This window comes from Hylobates moloch, unplaced genomic scaffold (genome assembly GCF_009828535.3).
Source record: "Hylobates moloch isolate HMO894 unplaced genomic scaffold, HMol_V3 SCAFFOLD_17, whole genome shotgun sequence".
In the NCBI taxonomy this organism is placed as follows: domain Eukaryota; kingdom Metazoa; phylum Chordata; class Mammalia; order Primates; family Hylobatidae; genus Hylobates; species Hylobates moloch.
This window is the reverse complement of record NW_026652292.1, coordinates 37,491,344-37,517,769: the sequence shown is the minus strand read 5'-3', so window position 1 is coordinate 37,517,769 and position 26,426 is coordinate 37,491,344. Positions and strand designations below refer to the sequence as shown.

General features: G+C 35.9%; 1 protein-coding gene across 1 annotated transcript in view; it reads left to right on the top strand.

Annotated features, from left to right (window-relative positions):
- C6 (complement C6) overlaps window positions 1–26,426 on the top strand; it is a 118,311-nt gene that overhangs the window by 59,277 nt on the left and 32,608 nt on the right. The window contains exons 5-9 of the mRNA XM_032135299.2: window positions 1,501–1,642; window positions 11,200–11,338; window positions 15,863–16,063; window positions 20,697–20,937; window positions 25,055–25,177. Coding sequence (XP_031991190.1) covers window positions 1,501–1,642; window positions 11,200–11,338; window positions 15,863–16,063; window positions 20,697–20,937; window positions 25,055–25,177 — 846 coding nt within the window. The remainder of the gene's footprint in view (window positions 1–1,500; window positions 1,643–11,199; window positions 11,339–15,862; window positions 16,064–20,696; window positions 20,938–25,054; window positions 25,178–26,426) is intronic.

Below are 26,426 nucleotides of genomic sequence, written 5' to 3'. Positions count from 1 at the left end.
ATGTATAGATTCATATTTTAATAAATAGCCTCTCTATTTCAAACTAAAATGCCCATTCTGTTCTGTCCTGAAAACAACACAAAACAAAAAAACTAGAAATGCGCTATTTAAAAATAGAGCATCTTTCAGGTTAAGTCATGGGATGAACAGACATTCAATTCAATCTGCATTTTCAGTCCTGTGTGATTATGGTGCTCGTAGCTATAATTCTTTATAATAATAGTCCTGACATAATGCAAGATGGAAGATGCAATTATTTTAATTACACTCTACCTTCTAAGTGAAGATTATTAACCAAAAAAGTTGAAACCAAGTGCTTTCTTGGGAACCCACTATTAATTAAAAGAAATTAATTCAACAGAATGCCCAATTTTCCCGAGAATTTTAGTCAAAACAGTCATGCATAATTGTAGTGAGATGCTAATCACATCTTAAAATAATCAACCAGATAATCTCAAGTAAAACCTTTAGTCTTTGTCAGTTAGACCTGTACATACTGGTACAGACGCCAACATCATTGACTACAGGCAAGAAGGTAAAAGGCAGGAGAGGAGATATCTGTCATTGCACATAGGTATTTCAATTTCTATAATATATAGTTATACACTGATTCTAAGGATCCTTATGAAATTCAGTAAGTCAAAAACGGAAGGTAATTATTTGGGTACATGGAATTTGTACCATTTTCTAAATTTGCTCCCTCAACTTGCTACTGTAGTATCTAGACACTTGACTTGTCCAAAAAATAGATATAGCAAATTATATGCAGGAAAACAATTATATACAATAATTATATATAGTAAAATAGATAGTAGATATATTTAATAAAATCTGTACTAATTATATATGGTAAAATATATGATTCTAAGTGCGCAATTTTGCTTTCACAAATTATACAATCATGTAAACAACCCTATGTCAAGATATAGAAAATTCCCATGAACCCAAAAAGCTCCCTCCTTCTCCTTTCTAGTTAATTCCTCCTCCTTCTCCCTGGACATCATATAAAGGAATCACATGACATGACTCATGTGCCTGGCTTTTTTCACCCAACATAAAATTTGAGAGATCCAACCATGTTATTGTGTGTGACTGTGCATCTGTGTGTGTGTCTATAAAGTTACAGGTTTTTAAATAAAAACAGTGACCTTGAGTCTCCCATCCTAGATCAAAACAAAATTCTGAACCTCCTGTTAATTTTCTCCTACTGAACATGATCTGTATAGCGGCTCACTATAATGGGAGTGATATTCTAGGATTACTTCTCTTTTTAAAGACAATCAGCCCATGGCAACTAAATAATTCTGTGGTGACCCTTGTAATCTTACAAGTGGAAATTTATCAGTTTATCACTCCTACGTGCTCCTAAAACTCTGTCAAAAACAGTGAAGACTTGCCTTCAACTTTACCTTGAAATTTAAAGCATTTGTGTTTCAAATTAATAAATACTTTCTAAAATGATAATTTGTTGCATTGATGTTGTTTGCTTTTCTTGACTAGGTCGCTGCATTGCCACAAAGTTAGAATGCAATGGAGAAAATGACTGTGGAGACAATTCAGATGAAAGGGACTGTGGGAGGACAAAGGCAGTATGCGCACGGAAGTATAATCCCATCCCTAGTGTACAGTTGATGGGCAATGGGTATGTAACGTCTTTTTATCATCTTGGGGAGAACAGGTATCAGAACAAATGAGTCAGAAGGAGCATTGAGATGCATCATTGTCCATCTTCCTCATTAATTTCTTACTACTCCTACCAGCCCTATCTCTGATACTTAGCTACCATGTTCAGGAAGTATGTGGCCATGATCCTCACTCCTGAGAAGTAAAAGTTAGCATTTTCACATATAGTTTGTGCCAGGCAATGCTATGGGCCCTTCATAAACATGGCTTGTTTTATTTCTCATACATCTCTAAGAAAGTTTTGGAATGGATTAGAGCAGACTGGTCTAAGCCCATCAAGCTGGGAGGTGCCAGGGTGGGGTCCTGGAGGTAGGCCTTGAATGGGTGAGTAACCACTCAGAAATGTCAGGAGCAAATGGAGAAAGAGGATGTGATAAAAGTATGCCTCTGGGTGGGTTGAAAGCCAAAACACTAGAGAAAGAAAACCAGTCTTCCAGCATAAGAAGCAAACCCAGAGTCAAATAATGTGCGATAAAGCCAAAAGGAAAGAAGTTAAGCAAATACAGAAAAAAAGAGAGGGCTAAGCAACAAGGGTGTGAAAACGTAAGAGAGTAAGAGGTGAAGTGAATATAGCTAGGTATTCTCTCCCATAGGCTGTGTGACGTGTGGGTAGGTCAGTAGAGCCTAATGGCAGAAGCCAGACCTATATTACCATCCAGTCTCAGCTTACAAACTGAGAAACGAGTCCCATAAAGCTTAAATAACCTGACCAAGTCTACCAACTAGCAAATGGTGGAACCAGGATTCAAATCCAGACTTCAAAACCCAGGCTTTTTCCACGATTTCATGCTGATTCAAGACTATATCCACCTTACAAATGAGACACCCTGGAAGAAACCTCAGGCGATCACATAGCTCTTTCTTCTAGTGTTCTTACTACAGGAATACCCAATCATGAGCACACTGGGGGTTTTACCAGGGGTTCTAAATTCATTAGACTGAATCTGTGTTTTGGATGATGTTAGGAAATATAAGAGAAGGCTATGAAAACAGAAAAACTGAGCCTTAATTTGAAGCATAAGAAAAATCAGTAAAGATAATCTCCTATACTCTCCCCTTTACATAATAAAGAAACCCCTCTTAAGTTTTTGGCCAGAAGGCAGATAGTTTGCTATCAATTTCTATTGCTTCATATTGGACTTTAAAAAATTAGATTCTTCACTAAATGCTGCCAGAGTTGCATAATATGAAACCTCAAGGCACGAAAGACAAACAGCCACAATTGCAAATACAACCTTATTTGATTTAGAATAAAACCCAGAAAATGTTGAACCAAACCCAAGGACACCAGTAAAATGGAAAAACCATTAGTCTGAAAGTAAGAGGAGCTGGGTTCTAAATAACTCAGCTGGTTCTAATGTAGAACCAGAACCAGTTCTACATTACCTCACTACACCACAGCTGAGTTATTTAACAACTCTGGGCCTCGGTTTCCTCATCTATATGTTGGATGACTATAAACTGATATGAGGTTCTGTCCTAAGAATTTCTAATTAGTGCTGATTTCGATGAAAGTGCTTCAACAACATGTTCTTATCCATGTGCAGAAATTGTTTCCTTCTCTTGGTTTGCCTACAAGAAAACGTCAGCCAAAAACTCCCACTGATAATCACATTTTCTAATGTTCCGATTGATGAAGGGTGACATTACAAAATCACCTTTTGTTCAGTTGATCTAGACTCTAGAGTTACAGATGGGGAGGACCACATGCTATGTGTACTTTGGCGAAAGAACCATGTGGCCCTCTGCCAACCAGAGCTGTTGTCCCAATGATTCTGAGAAATGAGCAAAGCCCGCTGGCTCAGGACAACCAGTCCTCTCCTTGCCTCCCCAGGGACTGAGAGTTTTGAGAATTGCTTACTGTAATCTTGTTCTAATCTGCTGCCCTTAGAATCTCTGCCTCTCCTCTATAACCTGCTACCCAACATATTTCTAACCACAAAAAAAAAAAAAATAGCTTCTTGAGTGGCTGTCCTTCTTTTTAATAGATATTTCTCCAAAAAAATTTTAACAAGAGATATAAAAATTTCTACATTGCCACTAGGTCCTAAATATGAAGCAAGAATCAGGCAACAATAGCATGCTATTTGTTTTTACTCAGGCTTATCTATACACACACAGTTGAAAGGACACATTCATCTATGTGGCAAAATAGTGAGATCTGTGAGTAGGGATCACACACATATATATGTGAAAATTCATGCATACACACAAATATATATTTTTTATTTATATATTTCTAGTTATATTCAAAAAGTTACAAAGTACGACACATTAGATCAAAGCACTTTAGAAACAATGCTGTATGTGAAACACTAAATTATTTTAAGTCAATATCAACATCTGAGAGGAGGAAGGAAAGAATAGGACTGAAAATTTCTTCATAGCTGGCTTAGCTCCTAAAAGACTTCTCAGGCATGGTCTGCTGGAAATACCTCCATAAAATCCTATCTTCAGGTTCTCCACAAATAGCTGTCACCTTCATAGATTCCTCGTGACCTGAGAGCCACTTTTCTCAAGCCCTTTTTTGCTTGTGACAAACGTAAGTACATAGTGTAAAGCAGTATAAGGTCAATAGTTTTTTAGTCCTCACTTTTATGCTTTCAGCTATTTGAATATAATATGCATCTTAGACAACCCACAGAATTCACTCATTTTAAAAAACAGCCTTATTGAGATGTAATTTGCATGCCATACAATTCACCCATTGAAAGTGTCTAATTGAATCGTCTTTAGCATATTCACAGACTTATATAACCACCACCATGATATAAGTTTAGAATGTTTTCAACACACCCAAAATAAAACCTTTGTACATATTAGATATCAAGTTTCATTTCTTTCCCCCTTCTACCTGACTCCTAACCCTAGGAAACCATTAATTCACTTTCTGTTCATGTAAATTTGTGTATTCTAGACATTTCATAAAAATGAAATTCTACAACATGCAGCCTGTGTCTGCCTTTTTGCACTTAGCATAATGTTTCTAAGATTCATCCCAATACTCACAATTGGTACTACAGAAATACAAAGGATCATTAAAGACCATTATAAACAGCAATATGCCAACAAACTTGAAAATCTAAAAGAAATGGATAAATTCCTGGATACAAAAAAAACTTACCAAGATTGAATCAAGAAGAAATAGAAAACAGACCAATCGTGAGTAATGAGATTAAATCAATAAAAAAAAGTCTCCCAACAAAGAAAAGCCCAGGACCGGATGGCTTCACTGCTGAATTCTACCAAACTTTGTAAGAACTAATACCAATTATTATCAAGCTATCCCAAAAAATCGAAAGGAAACTTTTCCAAACTCATTCTACAAGACTAGTATAACCCTGATACCAAAACCAGATAAAGATGAAACAACAACAACAACAAATCTACTACAGATCAATATCCCTGATGCAAAAATCCTCAGCAAAATACTAGCAAACAGAACCCCACAGTACATCCCAGATATCTACTATAATTAAGTAGTATTTAATCCAAAGATGCAAGGATGGTTCAAAATATGCAAATCAATAATGTCATCACATCAACAGAGAGAACAAAACATATGATCACCTCAATAGTTGTGGAAAAAGTATTTGATAAAATTCAACACCCTTTCATGATAAAAACTCTCAAAAATTAGAAACAGAAGAAACTTAACACAGAAAAGGCCATATATGGCAAACCGACAGCTAGCATCATACAGGATAGAGAAAAGTTGAAAACTTTCCTCCAAGGACTGGAATGAGACAAGGATACCTGCTCTTACCACTGTTATTCAGCATAGTACTGTAAGTCCTGGCTGGAGCAATTAGGCAAGGAAAAGAAATAAATGGATCCAAACTGGAAAGGAGTAAGTCAAATTGTCACTGTTTGTAGATGACATTATCTTTCACAGAGCGAACCCTAAAGACTCCACCAAAAAAAAAAAAAGGCCCTAGAAATGATAAATGAATTCAGTGAAGTTGCAGGATACAAAATCAATATACAGAAATCTCTAGCATTTCTATATATTATCACGAGCTAGAGGGAAAAGAAGTCAAGAGAGCCATCTATAAGAGCTACAAAAAAATGCCTAGGAATAAATTTAACCAAGGAGATGAAAGATCTCTGCAAGGAAAACTATAAAACACTGACGAAAGAACTTGAAGAGGACACAAAAGAAATGGGAAGGCATCCTGTTTTTACGAATTGGAATATTACTGTTGTTAAAGTGACTCAACTGCCCAAAGCAATCTACAAATTCAAGGTAATCCCTGTTAAAACACCAATAGCATACTTTACAGAAATAGAAACAAAGTTCTAAAATTCATATGGAACCACAAAAAAACCTTAATAGCCAAAGCAATCTTGAGCAAAAAGAACAGGCCGGGAGTGCTGGCTCATGCCTGTGCCAGCACTTTGGGAGGCCAAGGCAGGTGGATCACGAGTTCAGGAATTCAAGACCAGTCTGGCCAACATAGTGAAACCCTATCTCTACTAAAAATACAAAAGTTAGCCAGTCGTGGTGGTGGGCACCTGTAGTCCCAGCTACTTGGGAGGCTGAGGCAAGAGAATCACTTGAACCCAGGAGGTGGAGGTTGCAGTGAGCAGAGATAGTGCCACTGCACTCCAGCCTGGGCAATACACTGAGACTCTGCAAAAAAAAAAAAAAAAAAAAAAAAGCCAAAGGCATCACACTACTACATTTCAAAATATACATGTTACATGTGTTACATGTTACAAAGCTATGGTAACCCAAGCAGCACACTATTGGCATAAAAACAGACACATAGACCAATGGAACCGAATACAGAACCCAGAAACAAAACTATGTATTTACAACCAACTGATTTTTGACAAAGGTGCCAAGATCATGCACTGGGGAAACAAGAGTCTCTTTAATTAATGGTGCTGGAAAAACTGGATATCCATATGCAGAAGAATGAGACTGGACCCCCACCACTCATGATATACAAAAATCAACTCCAAATAGCTTAAAGACTTACATGTAAAATTCCAGAACTATTAAACTATTAGAGAAAAATATAGGGGAAAACCCTTAGAACGTTGATGTGAGAAAACATTTTATGAAAAAGACCTCAAAAGCAGAAGCAACAAAAGCAAAAATAGACAAGTGGGATTATATCAAACTAAAAAGCTTTTTTGTACAGTAGAGAAAACAGTAACAGAGTGAAAAGACAGCATACAGAGTGGAAAAAAGTGTTTGCCAACTATTCATCTGACAAGGAGTTAATATCCAGGATATATAAGGAACTCAACTCAACAGCAAAAATAAATAAATAATCCAATTTAACGGATTAAGCTCACCAGTGAACTTAATAAGACATTTACCAAAAGGAGTCCAACAAATATATTTTAAAATGTTCGACATCACTATTCATCGGGAAAATAAAAAATCAAACTACACTGAGGTATCATCTCACCACAGTTGAAATGACTACTATCAAAAAGACAAAAAAAATAACAAATGCTGGAAAGGATATGGAGAAAAGGAAGCTCCTACACTGTTGGTGAGAATGTAAACTAATATAGCTCTTATGGAGACCAGTATGGAAATTCCTCAAAAAACTACAAACAGCACTGCCATATGATCCAGCAATCCCACCACTGAGCATACATCCAAAGCAAAAGAAATCGGTATACTGAACAGATATCTGCACCCCCATGTTTATTTGCAGCACTGTTCACAATAACCAAGATATGGAATCAGTCTAAGTGTCCATCAACAGATGAATGGATAAAGAAAATATGGTACACGTACAAAATGGAATACTATTCAGCCATAAAATAGAATGAAACCTTGTCACTGGAGAAACATGGATGAGCCTGGAGGATATTAAGTGAAATAAGCCAGAAACAAAAACATAAATACTACATGTTCTCACTCACATGCAGAAGCTTAAAAAGTTAATCTCATACAAGTAGAGTAGAATAAGGGTTACAAGAGACTGGAAAGAGTAGGGAAAGGGGAGGATAGGAAGAGATTGGTTAAAGGTTACAAAATTACAGCTAGATAAGAGGAATAAGTTCTAGTGTTCTATAGCATTGCGGGTCACTATAATTAACAATAATTTGGTACATATTTTCAAATACGAAGAAGAGAGAATTTTGAACGTTCCCAACATGTTTGAGGTGATGAATATGCTAATTACCCTGATTTTATTACTATACATTGTATATATCTAAACATCACTATGTACCCCATAAATATGTACAATTATGTGACAATTTTTAAAAAAATAATTTTAAAAATCACCCATATAAAGCATATGTTAATACTTCATTCCATTGTATGAGAGAATAATAACCCATTGTATCATTCTATCACATTGAGTTGATTCATTCATCAGCTAATGAACATTTGGTTTGTTCCTACTTTGACCAGTATGAGTAACGCTGCTATGAACATTCATGTACAAGTTTTTGCATTGATACATATTTTCAATTCTCTTTCATATATACTTAGGAATGGAATTGCAGGGTCTTATGGTAAATATATGTTTAATTTTTGAAGAACTCCCAACTATTTTCCAAAACAGCTGCACCATTTTTCATTTCCCCCAGTTACATATGATTGAAAATCAACTTCTCCACACCTTCGTCAAAACTGTTTCTGTTCATCTTTTGGTTAAAGCTATTCTAATGGCTATGAACTGGTATCTCATTGCAGGTTTGATTTGTATTTCCTAATGAGTAATAACATTGAGCATTTTTTCACATGCTTATTAGTCATTTTCATATTTTTTCAAAGAAATATATATTTAGATACTCAAATTATTTGCTCATTGTTTAATTGAGTAATTTGGTTTTTTTATTTAGTTCCAAGCATTTCTTGTATATTCTGGGTGTAAGTTCCTCATTAGATATGTGATTTCGAAATATTTTCTCCCATTATATGAGTTGTATTTTCACTTTTTTGTTGGTGTCCTTTAAAGCACTAAAGTTTTTAATTCTGGTGGAGTTCAATATATTTATTCCTTCTTTTGTTGAATGTGTTTTTAATGTCATATCTAAGAAGGCTTTGCCTTACCAGAGTTCACAAATATTTAGTCCTATATTGTCTTCTAAAAGTTCTATAGTTTTAGCTCTTAAATTTGGGTTCTATTATCTATTTTTATTAATTTTTTTGCATTATGTGAGAAAGGGGCCCAATTTCATTCATTTGCAGTATAACTATTAGGTCGTTACAGCACCATTCATTTAGGACTATTTTCCCCCATTGAACTGTCTTGGCACCCTTGTTGAAAATCAATTGACGATAGATGTACGGGTTTCTTTCTAGATGCATTTCTGTTCCATTGGTCTATATGTCTGTCTATCCTCATGCCACTACTACTACACTGTCTTGATTACCCTAATTTTGAAGTAAATTGTGTATCAGGAAGGTAATTCCTTGAACTTTGTCCTTCTTTCTCAAGATTGTCTTGGCCGTTCTGGGTCTTTTGAATTTTAGAATTGGCTTGTGAATTTTTACCAAAAAAACACAGCTGAGATTTTGATAATGATAGTCTTGAATCTATAGATCAATTTGGGAAGTACTGCTATCTTAACAACACAAATTCTGCCAATCCATTAATATGGAATATCTTTCTATTCATTGAGATTTCACTTAATATCTTTCAACATTGTTTATACTTTTCAGTATATGAGTCTTAGACTTCTTTTGTTAAATGAATACCTGAGGATTTTATTCTTTGAGAGGCTATTGTAAATGGAATTGTTTCTTTAACTTTATTTTTGGATTGTTCATTGCTATTTGTATGGAAATACATTTGATTTTTGTTTGTTGATTTTGTTTCTGCAAGCAATTACTTTTGAACTTAGTATGCAATCTTTTAATAAAATTAAAATATACTTTCCCTGGTGGAAAAAATGGAAGAGTTAGTATGTATTGCTTCCTCTCATAGGGCAGGCCAGGCCTGTGCTAATCACTATTAATTTCTACAACCACTATAAAAAAGCAATTAGCTCCATTTTCAAGTGAAGAAACCATTTCAGAAACTTAAAAGCTGTGTGTGTGTGTGTGTGTGTGTGTGTGTGTGTACTTTTACATGAACACAATTTTATTGGTAGAGAATTGACAAGTATTTATGTTAGCCTTACTTTCTTTTCAGTATTCTAACATCACTTTACAACTTTCAAACTACCCTTGCTCCTCTTTGATAGAAAAATATTGTGTCCATCGGTTAGAAGTGCCTGAGTAATTGATCGAATTTTCTACTTTAAATCCAAATGTCTAGTAGATCGCAAAAGCCTCGCATAGTGAACTGCTTCTTGATTCCCCCACAAATGAATGAGTCTATTTATCTTTTTTTCAGATCTGTGTGATAGTTACAAAACTTAATATTTCAGCTCTGGTAAAGGTGGTGCCTTTCAGGTACATTTTGTCTTGTGAGTTAATGCCATAGAAGTACAAGGGAAACAGACATGTAAGTGGTCGATGACATTCTTGAGGATGTTTAGAGCTCCCTTGAGCCCCCACAACTATCAGAAGGGATGGGTGTACTGAAGGGTCATGAGAAGGGAAGGGTATTGGTGCTATTCCTTCTGCTACATGGAATTTTCCAGTGATATTCTGTAGAACTACACTACATGTTCTATGAAAGACAAGGTTATTTGGTCAAATGTATTTGGAGACTGACAATTTATATTTTTAAGGCTGTGACATGACCTGTAGAAAACAATTTTTATAATCTATGTAATACAGCATTACCAAACTGTTTGACAAAAAGAAAACACTTTTTTCACAGAATACATATCAATATCTCTTAGAATTTGGAAAAGTATTAGCATCTTGGAGAAGTTTTTTTATCTATAACAAAATAACCTCTTAAATACTTGATTTATGCTAAGCTAATTTATCTCGATGTGCCTCAATGTCCTCATTTGTAAAACAGGTATAATAATTATATCTACATCATATGGTTATAATAAATATAAGTTACTATTAGTAAAGCACTTAACCAAGTTAATATTTGTAAATCACTTACTATTGTTTGGCTTATAGTAAGTAGTATATAAGCATTTGTTAAATAAAACATATTTTAAATATTATAGTCAGTTATTAGTAAAACTTTAATATTATTACAATTGCATTAAAATATTGCTGTTACTATTTTATTATGAGCTATTAGAATTCCACTCAGAAAGAAGTGGACCTGGAATAGCATTTATTATATAATAACTTATTTCATAATCTGCTTCCAAACTTTGCACTGGCTTTGTAAGTCATAAAAAATTATAAATCCAGATTTTATTGTACGTTGAAAGCCAAGAACAATTAAGTAAGTGGAATAGGAGAACCTAATAGAGCCAGAGAAGCTGAGTTTGGGCTTTCCAGCTTCTTTGCATGCCTCACCATGGACTAGGAAAAAAAAGCGGAGGTGTGTGGGGTTCCTTCAAGTCATTTGTCTTGAGTCAAAAAGGTTTAGAAGAGGAATTCCTTTCATATAACTAAGGTAAATTTTCAAGATTGCTCTACATCTATTGAATTCCTGAAAATTACTTTGTTTCTAGGTTTCATCTTCTGGCAGGGGAGCCCAGAGGAGAAGTCCTTGATAACTCTTTCACTGGAGGAATATGTGAAACTGTCAAAAGCAGTAGGACAAGTAATCCATACCGTGTTCCGGCCAATCTGGAAAATGTCAGCTTTGAGGTATGACAGCCTAGCATGGTGGCAACTCCAGCACCGTCAGTGATTATAAGCTAAATTTCTCATGCAAAATTAGTGATGAATGAAGGGACAGAATGAAAAGGTGGTGAACAATTGTAATCACCTGTTATGTGTTTGTATTTTATCCCTGCACACACAATGAGGCCAGTGTTATCATCAATTTACAGATGAAAAAACTAAGGTAACTAATTTTCCAGAAGTCAAACAGCTAGCAAGAAGTGAATTCAAGATTCAAGGCCAGGTTTTCCTGATTCGAGTCCATGCTTTCTCCAGTGAATATTCAGCTCTAAAATAGCTCCACAAAGATAAAGAGTTTGATTTCTTCAGAATTTTCTCCTAACCTAGTTAGTGCTCTTAGATAACCATGAAATATAGACTTTTTTTTAAAGTGCCAGGCTCATAAGAAAAATCATGATGAGTCAGTCTAATGAGATAGTTCTGCTTACTTTTCTTCCTATTTTATTAGTTGGTTTGGTTTATTTGTTTCTTTTAGTAAATTATAATGAGCAGCATACTACCTACTCTCAGAATGTAACCCATGCTTTACACATAAGTGTTCCATACTCGTTGCACTAAAGTGAGTAATCTGCTTCTTTTAAATTGTGATAAGAACAGAAAATACACGGTTTTAATGGTGACGTTCATGCATAGAAATTTGACAAGCTAGAGAGAATTTCAGAGTTGTAAATATTTCTGAGAACCACTTTATGGGTAATATGAGTTCAGCAAAAAGTCATTTAAACCTTCCTTTAAAAAGACCTTTATATACATATAAATATAGGCATTTTCCAATTTGATTCACTCAATTTAAAACCATCTAATATATACTAACAGTTGGGGAATGTCTTTGGGAACTAACCATCAAATTTGAATACCTCTGGGAAGACTGATAATACTGCTCTTAAGATGTATTGTATTTGAACAGGCTTTGTAGACAGAGCTAAAACCTAAACATTTATATTGTTCTGATGGAAGTTGCTTTCCAGTTCCAAAACAACCAATCCACAAGTTTACTTTCAAAATACGGTCATTTCACAAAAGCATATTGCCTATATTTTCAGCAAACATCTATTTCATGTAGTTTTACAAGTAACAAATTAAAGGAAGTATATGAGACTGGAGCAAATTGAGGCTTAGATAACACTTCATACTTATACGATACTTTAGAGGCTTCAAAGTACTTTCATATATTGCTTTACTTGATTCCCGTAACAACCTCCCCAGAAAGGTAGAAAATTGTTTACATCCACATTACTAACAGAAAATTTAGGCTTAGTAGGGTGTGGTGGCTCACATCTGTAATCTCAACACTTTGGGAGGCCAAGGGGGTGCAGATCACTTGGGTGTCAGGAGTTCAAGACCGCTCGGCAACATGATGAAACCCTGTCTCTACTAAAAATACAAAACTTACCTGGACGTGGTGGTGCACACCTGTAGTCCCAGCTACTCAGGAGTCTGAGGCATGAGAATTGCTTGAACCCAGGAGGTAGAGGCTGCAGTGAGCCGAGATCACACCACTGCACTCCAGCCTGGGCGAAAGAGTGAGACTCTCTCTCAAAAAAAAAAAAAAAAAAGAAAAGAAAAGAAAAAAATTTAGGCTTATTGAAGTTAAACAACTTTCTCAGAGTTATACAGCAAATAAATGGCACAGAAAAATAAGAACTCCTAGCTTCTGGCTCTTATAGTCGGGGGCGGCCTATGTTAGATGAGACATTTGTAGTTTATCAAGAAAGACAGTAAAAATCCAGGCAGTGGGTTAAAAGTCTGAGCACCTTCATAAACTATCAGTTAAAATGTATCCCCCGTGAAGTTAGACAATGATGTGCTGGAGCCAGCTCTTTGAGTTCACAAGAGTCAACTGTTAACTTTTCAGGAATTTTGGAATCCAATTGTGAAACACAGACTTTTTTTTTCTTTTTCAACTTTCATTTTAGATTCAGGGAATATATGTACAAGTTTGTCACCTGGCTTTATTCTGTGATGCTGAGGTTGGGGGTACAAATGATCCCTTTACCCAGGTGCTGAGCAGAGTACCCAACAGTTTTTCAACTCTTGCCCCTCTCCCTCCCTTCCCCCTCTAGTAGACCCCAGTGTCTGTTGTTGCCATCTTTACGTCCATGAGTACCCGATGTTTAGCTCTCACTTATAAGGGAAAACATGTAGTATTTGTTTTTCTGTTCCTGTGTTAATTTGCTTAGGATAATGGTCTCCAGCTGTATCCATGTTGCTGCAAAGGACATGATTTCATTCTTTTTTATGGCTGCTAGTATTCCATGGCACATATGTACCACATTATCTTTATCCAATCCACTGCTGATTGGCACCTAGGTTAATTCTATGTCTTTGCTATTGTGAATAGTACTGCGATAAACATGCAAGTGCATGTGTCTTTTTGGTAGAACAATTTGTTTTCTTTTGGATATGTGCCCAGGAATGAGATTGCTGGGTCAAATGGTGGTTCTGTTTTAAGTTCTTTGAGAAATATCCAAACTGCTTTTCACAGTGGCTGAACTAATTTACATTCCCACCAACAGTGTATTAGCATTCCTTTTCTCCACAGCCTTGCCAACATCTGTTGTTTTTTTGACTTTTTAATACTAGTCATCCTGACTGGTGTGAGCTGGCATCTCTTTGTGGCTTTGATTTGCATTTCTCTGATGATTATTGATGATGAGCATTTTTTCATATATTTGTTGGTCAAAACACAGCCGTTATTGAATATCAAATATATTATCTCACAGGTAAACACATTAAAAACAAAGGTTATAATTACTCAAAATTGATGACTTTTCAATTATTTGGCTGCGTTTTACCACTATCCATGCTTTTGGGGTTATTTACATCTATTGGATCTGTATTATGAAAATAGTTTGTAATTTGCCACTGTGCATCTCTTCCCAATATGAATTCAGGGCATCACATAGGTAGCTTGAAATCAGCCACGGTAGGAATATATACACAATGGAAAAGGAAAATGCTATAGTAAATCAGGGTTTTCTTCCCCTTCCCAGAGAGCTAGTTGTTAAACATTTACTAACAGATCACCGGGATAACCCACAAAACTTAATAACGCAAGCCAGAATAACAAGTTATATGAGGAAATACAGCCTGAAAATTCTTTTACAGCAGATTAAACTCATTTCCTCATCAATGTAGCTCTAAGACTTGTCCAACCTTATGAAGCTACCTGAGCTAATCTTTATGCCATAGTGGTATGGTTGAAGTCATAGTGATATATGGCTGAAGTCATAGTGATATTGCTGAAGAAGGTCATAGTGGTATTTCTTCAAACAAAAATTTGAGAATGACTAGAGTCAAGGTCACGAGCTATTGGTTTTCTTTTAACTGATCTCTGTATAACTTCATTCTTTAGGCATGCTTTTAGCAGGCAGCTATGCAAACCTAAGCTATACCTTATTGAAAACAATAGAGGAGGAGAAATTCAGCAGGCATCTCGCTTCCCTTCTTTTGTAGTTTTGTAGCTTATGAAGATAGATGAAATAATGGGCTGGCTGGTACACAAAGATTAAAGAGGCTCATGAAGGGAAGAGAAGGCAACTGGGCAGGGAGTTAGAAGACCTTAGAAAAACTACAGGACAGATGATGGAATATAGACACCAGACATAGCATTTTAATCAAGACAAGCTAGGTTACACTGCAATATCAATACTAAGATGTCAGTGTCTTAAAACAGTGTCACTCATACTGTATGTTCTACTGATAATAGTCACTTAGAAAGCAAGGGACTTAAGGGATTCTGCTTTGACACATCCTGACTGGTGTGATGATGAATTGCAAAAAAAAAAATAAAAGGCGGGGGGGAAGTGACATACTGCCCATCAACTCTTAAAGTGACAGATACCATTTATATTTACATTTTATTGGCCAAAGAGAGTAGGGAAATGCATGCTTTTTATGTGCCCAGAAAGAGACTAGAGTCGTTGTAAACAGCGTAATGACTAACACAAAGGTCAATCAAGAGTTGATCAGCACTGGGGGCTTGGTAGCAGGCAATGGGAACCCAACCTCAGAAACTGATCCTGAAGTCGGATTCGTCTCTTGAAAAAGTATAAAACAAGGTGGGACTTGGTTATAAAGAACAAGCCCAGTTGTCAGAACTGAAAAGTATCTTAGACTGCACACTGCATCAAAATCACAGACATGCTAAAAATAACCTTCATTGTTTATCATCCTGTTAAGTCTCAGCTTAGGTGGCATTTCCTTGAGGGAGGGTTTCCTGATATTGCCTCTCAGGGTCATATTTCCTGTGGGATTCCACTGGTCACACAATACTTACCTCATTAAGTGTTGGTGATTATCTCTCTCTAACTAAACTATTAACCCCTCAGTGCAGGAAATGACACTATTCTTTGTTCTCTAGCAAAATGTGTCATCAATAAATACTGACTGAGTGCATAAATAAATAAATCATCATTTCGTTAGATATCCACAAGTCACTCCAGTATTTCCTAAATAATGTTTTATTTTACATGGACTTTTCTCTAGGTACAAACTGCAGAAGATGACTTGAAAACAGATTTCTACAAGGATTTAACTTCTCTTGGACACAATGAAAATCAACAAGATTCATACTCAAGTCAGGGCGGGAGCTCTTTCAGTGTACCAATTTTTTATTCCTCAAAGAGAAGTGAAAATATCAACCATAATTCTGCCTTCAAACAAGCCATTCAAGCCTCTCACAAAAAGGTATCAAAAATGGTTTCCAACCTTTTATTCTTTCTTGAAAATTAACACTAATTCCAGTAATCATGCAGTAAGAAGGGGAGAGTTTTGATATTGTACCAGTATGACTTCTAATACAGATTTAAGTAATTTTCCCATTTTTTGTTATATCTCACTTCAAAAGTTATAGAAATATTATGTATATTAATGGTTCCATTTTGCATGCATTTGACTGTTATTGTTATGTTTTTTATCTTCAGTTTTTCATATTGTTGTAGGTGTGCTTCTTATAAACTCCATATAACAGAACTTTGGCCTTTCATGTAATATGACAATCTGTATTTTATATTTTTGTTATATTTTATATACATATTTGTATAGATGTATATATTTGTACACATATACAAACACATATATAAAATATAACAAAATGTGTATTTTGCTACATTTATGTAAACACACACACATTTACCTATCTCCATTTTTTCCTCTTATATTCCTTTTCTTGAGATCCCTGTTCTCATTCAGTTGCCTTTTTTGTTTTGTTTTTTTTTCCTCATATAGGACACATGCAAGGTATATTTTCTAAATCTTTTGTATCTAACATTGACTGCCTTTTCCCTGAGCAATAAATATAAAGAATATCCTGACTGTATCATAATCTTCTTCTCTTGATAGTAGATGTTATTCAACTGTCTTCTAATTTCCATTGCTGTATAAGAAAAATCACATTCAGAGCAAATTTTTTCATTTTCTTTTCCCTGCTTGAAAAGTTACAATTTTTTTTTGCACTTGGAACTTAGGGTATGTCTAAGTATTGGACTTTTCCTATTAATCTTGCCAGGGACTTAGAGAACCCTTTTAATATACAAAGCTACAGCTTCCCCTGTTAATCATTCTTCATATGTTCCTTTTTCTCCCATTATTTTCATTTTAAATCTCTTAGATATGTCTCACAGTGCTTAAATGATTTAGAAGACAGATTTCTGTCTGAAATTTTTAGACATTTACAAAGATATTTTAAAATACTGTCTATTGCTCACTACAACCACCACTCTAAGTAGCATGTGCTCTTTCCCAAGAGATGAATGAGGAGAATGAGCCCTGAATCATGGAACTAGAGAGGGAGGAGATAGAGGTACCAACGTCAGAGTTAATGAGATCAGCAACGGGAGGCCACCATATTACGGTTGCTCCTACTTTTATCGTATTGCTCTTCTACTTTTATTTAGTCAACCATTTATGCACTTGCATAAATTTAAGACCTAAAGCACCATATGGATAATTTTCCCAAGTATTTCATTTCTCCTCAAAAAAATTGTAAGAGATTATCAGAGTCAATATTTAAACATCATTTTGCAGATGAATAGATTGAAATTCATATATGCATTTTTAATTCAATAAACATTTATCAAATACCTACCATGAGTCAGGCACTAACTAAAGTCCAAGAAGCTGAGTGACTTCCAGTGATCTTACAGTAAATAAATGCTAGAGTTGGGAACTGCAATCAGTTTGTCTTATTTTTGTTTACTTTTCTTATTCATTGCATAACACTTCAAGATATTTGACTCCTTATTCATTCATTTATTTATTCATAATTTTAGCAAAATACGGAAAGAATACAGTTCTGGTGATATGGACATGTAAAAATGACAATGAAATAGATTCATTTTATGTGTAAATTATATATAACATATATATTTTATATATATATATAAAATTTAGTTTAGAATGGGCTGTGGGTCCTATAGTGCCCTCCAAACTTAACAAAATATCTTTGCAAGACAAGATAGTATCAGAATTTCTTGTAAGTAAAAATACACATCTCTAGCACTTTCCTTAATCTACTGATTCAGAATACCTGGGATAGGGTGTGGGAATATGGCCTTTATTATTTTTAGCTCCCTAGCTCAGTATAATATAGCATACAGGATTGGAAATAACTGCTTATAAACATAGTCAAAGATGAAGGGAGATAGACATGTTTGTATGAGACATAGGTACAGTCCTATGTCTTGCTTCACGTATGTGATTTATATGTATTTCAAATATGCTAGAGAACATTTGTAAAACCCTTATATGTAGATAAACAGCTATTGTTTGATCTCCTAATAGTCTGTCCCAAAGTGAAAAAATTTAGAGCTATTCACAATATCAGGTTGGAACATATTAAACTACTGTTATTCAACCATTTTTGATTTACAAAATTATTAACCTCACCGGGGATGGTGGCTCATGCCTGTAATCCTAGCACTTTGGGAGGCCAAGGCGGGCAGATTGCCTGAGCTCAGGAGTTCAAGACTAGCCTGGGCAACACGGTGAAACTTCATCTCTACTAAAATACAAAAACTTAGCCAGGCGTGGCGATGTGTGCCTGTGATCCCAGCTACTCAGGAGGCTGACACAGGAGAATCACTTGAACCAGGGAGGCAGAGGTTGCAGTGAGCTGAGATCGCACCACTTTACTCCAGCCTGGGCGACAGAGCAACAACAACAACAACAAAATTGTTAGCCTCATGTAGTTTAATCCAACATCATTACTGTCATCTTTGATTAGGTCTGAACAGAATTAAGGAATTTCAGTCTAAATAGGAAATGAGGCTGGGTGCAGTGGCTCATGCCTGTAATCCCAGCGCTTTGGGGGACTGAGGTAGGCAGATCACCTGAGGTCAGGAGTTTGAGGCCAGCCTGACCAACATGATGAAACCTTATATCTACTAAAAATAAAAATATTTGCCAGATATGGTGGGGGCCTGTGATCCCAGCTACTTGAGAGGCTGAGGCAGGAGAATCGCTTGAACCCAGGAGGCAAAAGTTGCAATGAGCCAAGATGGCACCACTGCACTCAAGCCTGGGTGACAGAGCTAGACTCCATCTCACAAAAAAAAAAAGAAAGAAAGAAAAAGAAAAATAAAAAGAAAAAAGAAAATACTACTGAAGCCTCTCTTAGTCTTCAAGTAGAGAAAACAAGATACCACAAAATTGAAAATCAATCCAAGCCTTTCAGTAGAGCATAAAGCTTTAGTTGTTTCGTCAATCACAGATCAAACTAGACATTTGTTGGACAAACAGTCTGTTTCCAAGCAAAATACCAGGTAACTCAGTCAGGTTCAGTACTTTCCTGATATACTTTACAAAACTGAAACCACAACAATATTATTAAATAAAGCAAGACCTCATACATTGTTGAAATAGATTATATGTGGTTTAATAACCTATAGAAATGTATTTTTTAATCTAAAATAGCCAGTTTCAGGTATCATGAACCAGCAAGTAGAACACCATGGAGGTGATTGTGCTAAGTTGAGCTACCAAAGTTTAACTTGTATTTTCCATGACTGAGAACTTAAAGCAACCTGGAAATGTTGAACCTTCCAGAAGGGGCACTTCAGATACTCAGGGAGTGAGTGTGCTTTTTATTAAAAGTACAAGCCTCTCCAACTTTTGAAAACTATGGTTCTATGACAAAATTCAAGTATTAAACTTAAAAATAGAATTAATGAGCACTTCCTAAAATGGAAGTTCCACAAAGGCACGAACTTTGTCTACCTTCTTCACTTCTGTATCTACAGCATCTCAGATAGGTAGGCAATAAATGTATAGAAGGCCAGAAGGTAGAATGAAGGAAGAGAGGGACAGGGAAAAGGAAAGAGAGAAGGAAGATTAATGCTGATTCTTTTTCAATCCTTGGGATTATTTTTTTTCTTTTGTGTCATCAGCCACCTTGTGCCATACTTACAGCAAAGAGGAATATGGTTAATAATTAACAGTTATAATACAGTTATTTTGCTAAAATATGGTCCTTACTCTGTTACTATTATTACAATTTGTTAAAATTTAGAGATGAGATAAAGTATATAAAAATTTTTTAAAACAATATACATAAATACACTTATAAACCTCAGTGGCTATGTAGAAAGATAATCTGAGGAAATGAGATTTTAAGCATAATATCGACCAGCTAATTCTCAATTAAACTGACACAAAAAGAAATGATGAATAAATAAGTTTGTAAACAAAATAATCTCATGTATTTCTGCATATGGGTAGAGGAGAGAGAATATAAATAATTTTACTTAATTTCACCCACTAAGTAATTTAGAATCAGCATTTTGGAGTTGAAAGGAGGTATGAAGTGTTACCAGGTGCAAGCCCCCATCTTACCATTTGACAACTGAAGTCTAGAGAATAGAAACGCTTTTTCCAGAATGACAAAGCTGTAACTTGAATCTCACTTGCATAACCTCCATCTCAGTTGCATAACTTCCAGTTCAGAATGCACACAATTCTTTTTCAATTATTCACATTAGCAAATATTCTAAATAAAAACTCAGTAGAAATGCAGCCATGATTGGCAATCAGGAGAGAAAGATTACTTTTTTGATCACTGATTTCTTCTTTCTTAGAGAATACGTGTCCCCATTACACAGTTTACATTATTGAGATAATCTTATCTGTTTTGCACATTGGACATTGGTATTGGAAAGTAAAATGAAAATTATAATTTCGTATGTGAGAACATGCAATAGAGAGGGAGAATTATTGTAATACTATGGTGGGAATGAAACTAATGATAAATCAATGACATTTAAATGCTTGGTACTTCAAACTTTCATTATCTTTAATCATCTTTTTACTTCTTTCTTCCGTTTAGGATTCTAGTTTTATTAGGATCCATAAAGTGATGAAAGTCTTAAACTTCACAACGAAAGCTAAAGATCTGCACCTTTCTGATGTCTTTTTGAAAGCACTTAACCATTTGCCTCTAGAATACAACTCTGCTTTGTACAGCCGAATATTCGATGACTTTGGGACTCATTACTTCACCTCTGGCTCCCTGGGAGGCATGTATGACCTCCTCTATCAGTTTAGCAGTGAGGAACTAAAGAACTCAGGTAACTTTCTTCAGTCTTCACTCTTTTTAACTGGTATGATAGCATGCGGTACATTTTTCTCTTACTCTATCATTTTAATTATTCTGCTTTGACTTTATTTAGATCCTGCTTTATTTCCAAAATGATATGAAGAATGATAAAAAACATACACATTCAAGTAAATTAAGCAAAAATAGAAAACTGAGACCAAAAAATAAAGAAAAATAAGTATGCTTAACCACTGTGACTTTAGGTATCATATTTGTCTCTAAATTTCCTAACATCTGGGAACATCATAAGCTTACACAGTAGTGGTTACCCAAAGAGGAAGATGCATGCCAATATCTCAAGGGAAACAAAGTTTGTACTGGCACTAAATTCTAAAAGATAATTTATGAATAACATTCTTATAGGATATAATTTCATAAAGCAATACCTTATAATGAATTAAATAGCAATTTTTTCTTGTAATAATTTTAACTAAAAGCCAAGATGAAACATATGATGAAAGAAAAGTTAGAAACTTGACAAGCGACTAAGCTAGAGTCGGCCAGATGAGCACCTACTGGCAATGAAACCTGAAACTAAATGCAAAAGATTTGTGTTATTGTAGGCTTTCCACACTGCCTGCATGCTTTATGTTTCCTTGCAGTTATCCTTTCCACTGGAGCAACTCTTGCATGTGAATTTGATGTCTTCTGCTACTGCAAATACTATCAACACTAATGCTGAGCAAAAGTAATTAGGGGAAATCTCTGCTCTTTGACTTGGTTTTGTCTCACCCTCAGATGAAATTATTCTGGTCACTTCTGCTATAGCCCAGACAATAATTTCCCCCTTGATGAGTATAATCCTCATGCATTCAGAGCAGAGCCCCTAGATGCTTAGGGATCAGGTCAGTTAAGAACTGGGTGAATCTTTAATCAACTATTCATCCTTTAAAGAGTTAAAGCCCCATAACCAAAATGAAGAGTGATGAGTTATACTTTCCTACAGAAACCTTCTCACATTCCATCTCTTTCTCTGTAGAGGTAGAGACCGACAGTTACATATAATGAAGGAAGGAAAAGGAGTTTGGGATGTGATAGGAAATTCGAAATAAATACCCATGCATATCCATATATACATGCACGCACACAGTACCTACATACACACACATACACTGTATATATGTATTGACAGTGTGTCTATATATGCATATATATGTGTGTATATATATTCAGTAAGATGTATTCTGGATGTGAGGATGATCTAGCTGTGACATCTGTCACTTCATTGATCGCCAGGGTTGATTCGGCTGATCTGGCTGGCTAGGTGGGTGTCCCCTTCCTCCCTCACCACTTTATGTGTGTCCCTCCAAAGCTGCATGCTCAGTCAAAGAGGATGACCACATCCAATAGAGGAGGACTGGTCTTAGGTCAAGGGTGTATGAGTAGCTGCACTCCCCCGCTGGAACCTCCAAACAAGCTCTCAGTAAGATGTATTCGATATTCTTATATTCAATAAGTTTATATGTAATAATTTATCTGTAAAATTTTAATTGTGGTTAAAATGAAGCACACCCAGACAGAAATGACTTCTCAAGAAAATGAAATTCTCCAGTTCATGTGCTTACCTGGCTTTCCCAACTCTCTAGATAAATATATATTCTGGCCTCTTCCCTTTTCTCTCCTCCTATTCTGTCTCCCTTTACCTCATCATAACATGAAACTAAAGTATAGATTTAATTTTTGTATGCTTTATTCAATAAGAATTATATCACCTGTTGCTAATTTCTGAAAAATGACTTGAATATTTCATAGTACTTTCTTTCCCTCAAGAAAAAGAAAACAAAATTAAATTGCCTTTTATTTGCATGCGTTGATTTATTTCTCTATTGTTCAATGTCCCATAGTCAAGTTAAAACCTTGAATAAAAGTTGGCATTGCTTCAGTATGCAAGGTGAAAAGAGTTTCATAAACACAGTGAAAACATCAAACAATAAAAATATCATAATTTGCAAGAGGATAATTTTAAAATCCTTTTGTTGGGAAGTCATCTTCTACACTGAATTGGAGGTTAAAAATTATTCACCACACTACTTACTAATATGAAATTTTCAACTAACACTCTTGTCTTTTACGCATCAGGGTAGCTAAAGACATTACTGAAATACTCATTCCTGCGCCCCAAAGCAGAGGAACACTCAGGTTTAAGAGACTAGGTACTGCAGTATCAAGTATCTTGTTAGTTCATATAGATAGAGGTCCAGCAGCAAAAAACTGGACATACTGCAGGGAAGAAAAAGGTTGCACAGAAATTCATTGATAAAGTCCAGATATTTTAATCACTGCATGACCAATGTCATAAAAAATATTCATCATTCAAATCTTTGAAGATTCATCTGTAGCCCTCAAAAATGAAATTAAGTTTATAGTTAATTCATTATGTTATAGTTAATTAACTGGACACATCCAATTTAATTATTACTTATAAATAATAAGAACCTAAAGAATGATTAAGAAAAGGAGTCATGCACTATAAATGCATTACCTTCCTAGTATGGCCTAAATATTTGACTAACCCACTTATAAAAACAATCCTACTAGAAGAAAAATGAATTATATTTGTTCAACTAGACTGAAACAACCATCTTTTTGTGAGGGTTGAATATGCAAACTAAACATGAGGGCTTCAAACCAAGAATTTTTTACTCCCAAATAACAATGCATCTCTTCAAAACTGTCACAAAAAATGAGGTAGACAGGCCCAGTTCACATCTACCCAGCCTATTTCTCAGCAATCTATGCCTTCAGATTTCCATTTCAATATCACACTTAATCAGAACCTCAAGCTCTAAAAACACCCATCCCTGCCTATTATGACCTGCAATTCCAAATACTAATATTTGATAACCTACTTTGCTTTTAGGTGCTTAAGAGCTTATATTAACAGCTCTACTTCTCATGTGCTCGTATTCTGCAAGGCAAATTTTAACTAAACATCAAAAGACCTGGATTTTAGTTTTAATGTTTCCAGCAGTGAGTCAGGTGCCTTGGGAAGCTGTTAAGAAAAAGAAAATGTTGATTTCCCTCAATTACCCCAGATAGTACTAACTCAGCACTCTTCCACTAACACACAGATTCTGAGGCCATTGAGAATGATCACAGGACTGTGGTGGGAGTGGTTCAGATGCCCAAATCTTCAACAAATCATGCTAGAGAGTTTGATAAAGGAGAATAATGAGGACTAAAGGTATTAAAACCGGATGGCTGAGCCTCAGAGAATCAAGGTTTTCACAGGTTATAAGACCATGGGGAGTCATCCAATGAAAGCAGCAGTGAGAAACTAGAAATATATCATTCCCAATTCCCATACATGAATGGGGTGAGAATATTGCCTTTTGAACTTCTGCTGGAGATGACAGTGGAAACAGTATCAAGTGCAGGCTTGAATTAACATGGAGAGATAGAATAGCCAAGGAGGAGTTTGAAAATAATTCATAGGTCAGGAAGTCAGAATTTCTGAGACTACAATAAAAAGGATTTGAAGGTAGGGGCTGAGTGAGCAGGTGAGTTAAGGAGAAGAAGCCCAGAGAGGTATGAGAATGAGTGTTCAGGGAAGAAGCATGGCCAAGAAGATTTGCATTTTAGGTGACAAACAGGGAAGCAGTTGAAGTGGACTCAGGTCTCACAGAATCAGCAGTGGCCCAGAAAGTAGGTCTTAGAGTAGAGAACAGATCAGAGCATGTCATAATCTTTTGATTTGCAGGGCTACACAGTGCAGTGGCCAATAGAAACGGAAAGCTTAGAGCTCCATTGTGTTGAGTGGCAACAAGTGGCAGGCAACAGGGACAGGACATCACCATCCCCATGGGAAGGGCCACAATGGCTCACATGTGCTTCTAAGGGTCAATGTTGAAAGGGGAGATGATGGGCACTCACGGGACTCTTCTTTTCAGGACCATCTCTGGGCCCATGCAGGATTGGTAAAGCTATAGGTAAAGCTAACTTGAGCTGTCACTTAAGTTTATGGGGATTGGGGAAGAGAGGGGCTAATATAAAGTATCTGTAGATCCAAAGTGACCAGAGCATCATGTTCCTCTTTGAATTGTCAATGGTGCATTCTCAGTGGTTTTTGTTTGCACTTCATCTCCTAGGTTTAACCGAGGAAGAATCCAAACACTGTGTCCGGATTGAAACAAAGAAACGTGTTTTATTTGGTAAGAAAACAAAAGTGGAACATAGGTGCACCACCAACAAGCTGTCAGAGAAACATGAAGGTAACAGTACTCTCTCTTAGCAGCTTATCCGGTGTGCCCTGAGCCTGGCTGTCATTTACAGACCATATTGGATGTGACTGTGCTATTTTTAGCTTTTCATTTATTTCATTTCTCTGCCTCGGAACCCTGTGTGTTGGAAGAGGGGATACGAATAAAATACCGTTAGAATTACCTAAAAAGGAAATTGTTAAGGTTTTCTTTATCTCATACTTAGGTTGTTTAATGAATAATTTATTGATTTTGCTCATGGACAGAACTCAATATTAGGCATTGTGAAGTGCATACGGCTGTGAACCAGGACCTTACAAAGTAAAGAAACATATCAACATCTATTAAAAATACAGACTGACAAGGGTGTAAGAGAGGTATAGTTTCTAAAAGGCTGTAAAGGACTATGGGCAGAAGAAAATCCTGGGATTGAAATACATCAGATTTTGTGAAAAGAATTATTTTGGGGCCATGCATTAAAAATGGCTGAAGACTTTGGCAAATGGAAAGAGTGAGAAAGAAAATCTAGGCAAAAGAATACTGAAAAAAGAAGATACAAGTTATGTTTTGCAGAATGATCTTACTCCTTCCCAATTTTAGCCACTGCTTTCACTCTTCTATCCCAATCCCCAATCCCAATAGGCTTTCACTCTTCTCTCCCAGTCCCCAACCCAGACATCCCTTCTGAACTCCAGACACCTACTGTCCACTAAACATCTCTACCAGAAAGTCTCTAGGCAGCAATGCTTCAGGTATTCTCTCCCTGCTGCTGTTGGTTCTCACTCATATCTAATAGCATAGCCTTTACTTTATAGCCTAATAGGACTGTTGTGAAGACTAAGTGACATGATGTTTATAAGGAGCCTTGCAGAGTGACCAGCAGTGGTTGGCTCCTTTCACCTTTCCTCTCCTTCAGCAGTCCCAGGCTTCATGATGGCATCACCATCAACTAAGTCAGCCAAGCGAGAAACCTGGCTGTTGTCTTGGATTCTACCCTCTTTCTATATCTAATAAGTAACCATGCACAATTCATTCTACCTCCTGAATGTCTCTGCAAGTTGTCTTCCTCTTTTTATTTCCATGGATATAAAACCTTCCATGGAAGGCAAAACCTCCATTCAGTATTTCCAACCTGGATTATCTCAAAAGCCCCCTAAGTGGTCTTCCTGCTTGTAGTCTGTTTTATTCCAGTCTACTCTACAAGTTTTAATGAGAGGAATTTTCTCTACGGAAAATCTTATTCATGAAACCTTCATACTTG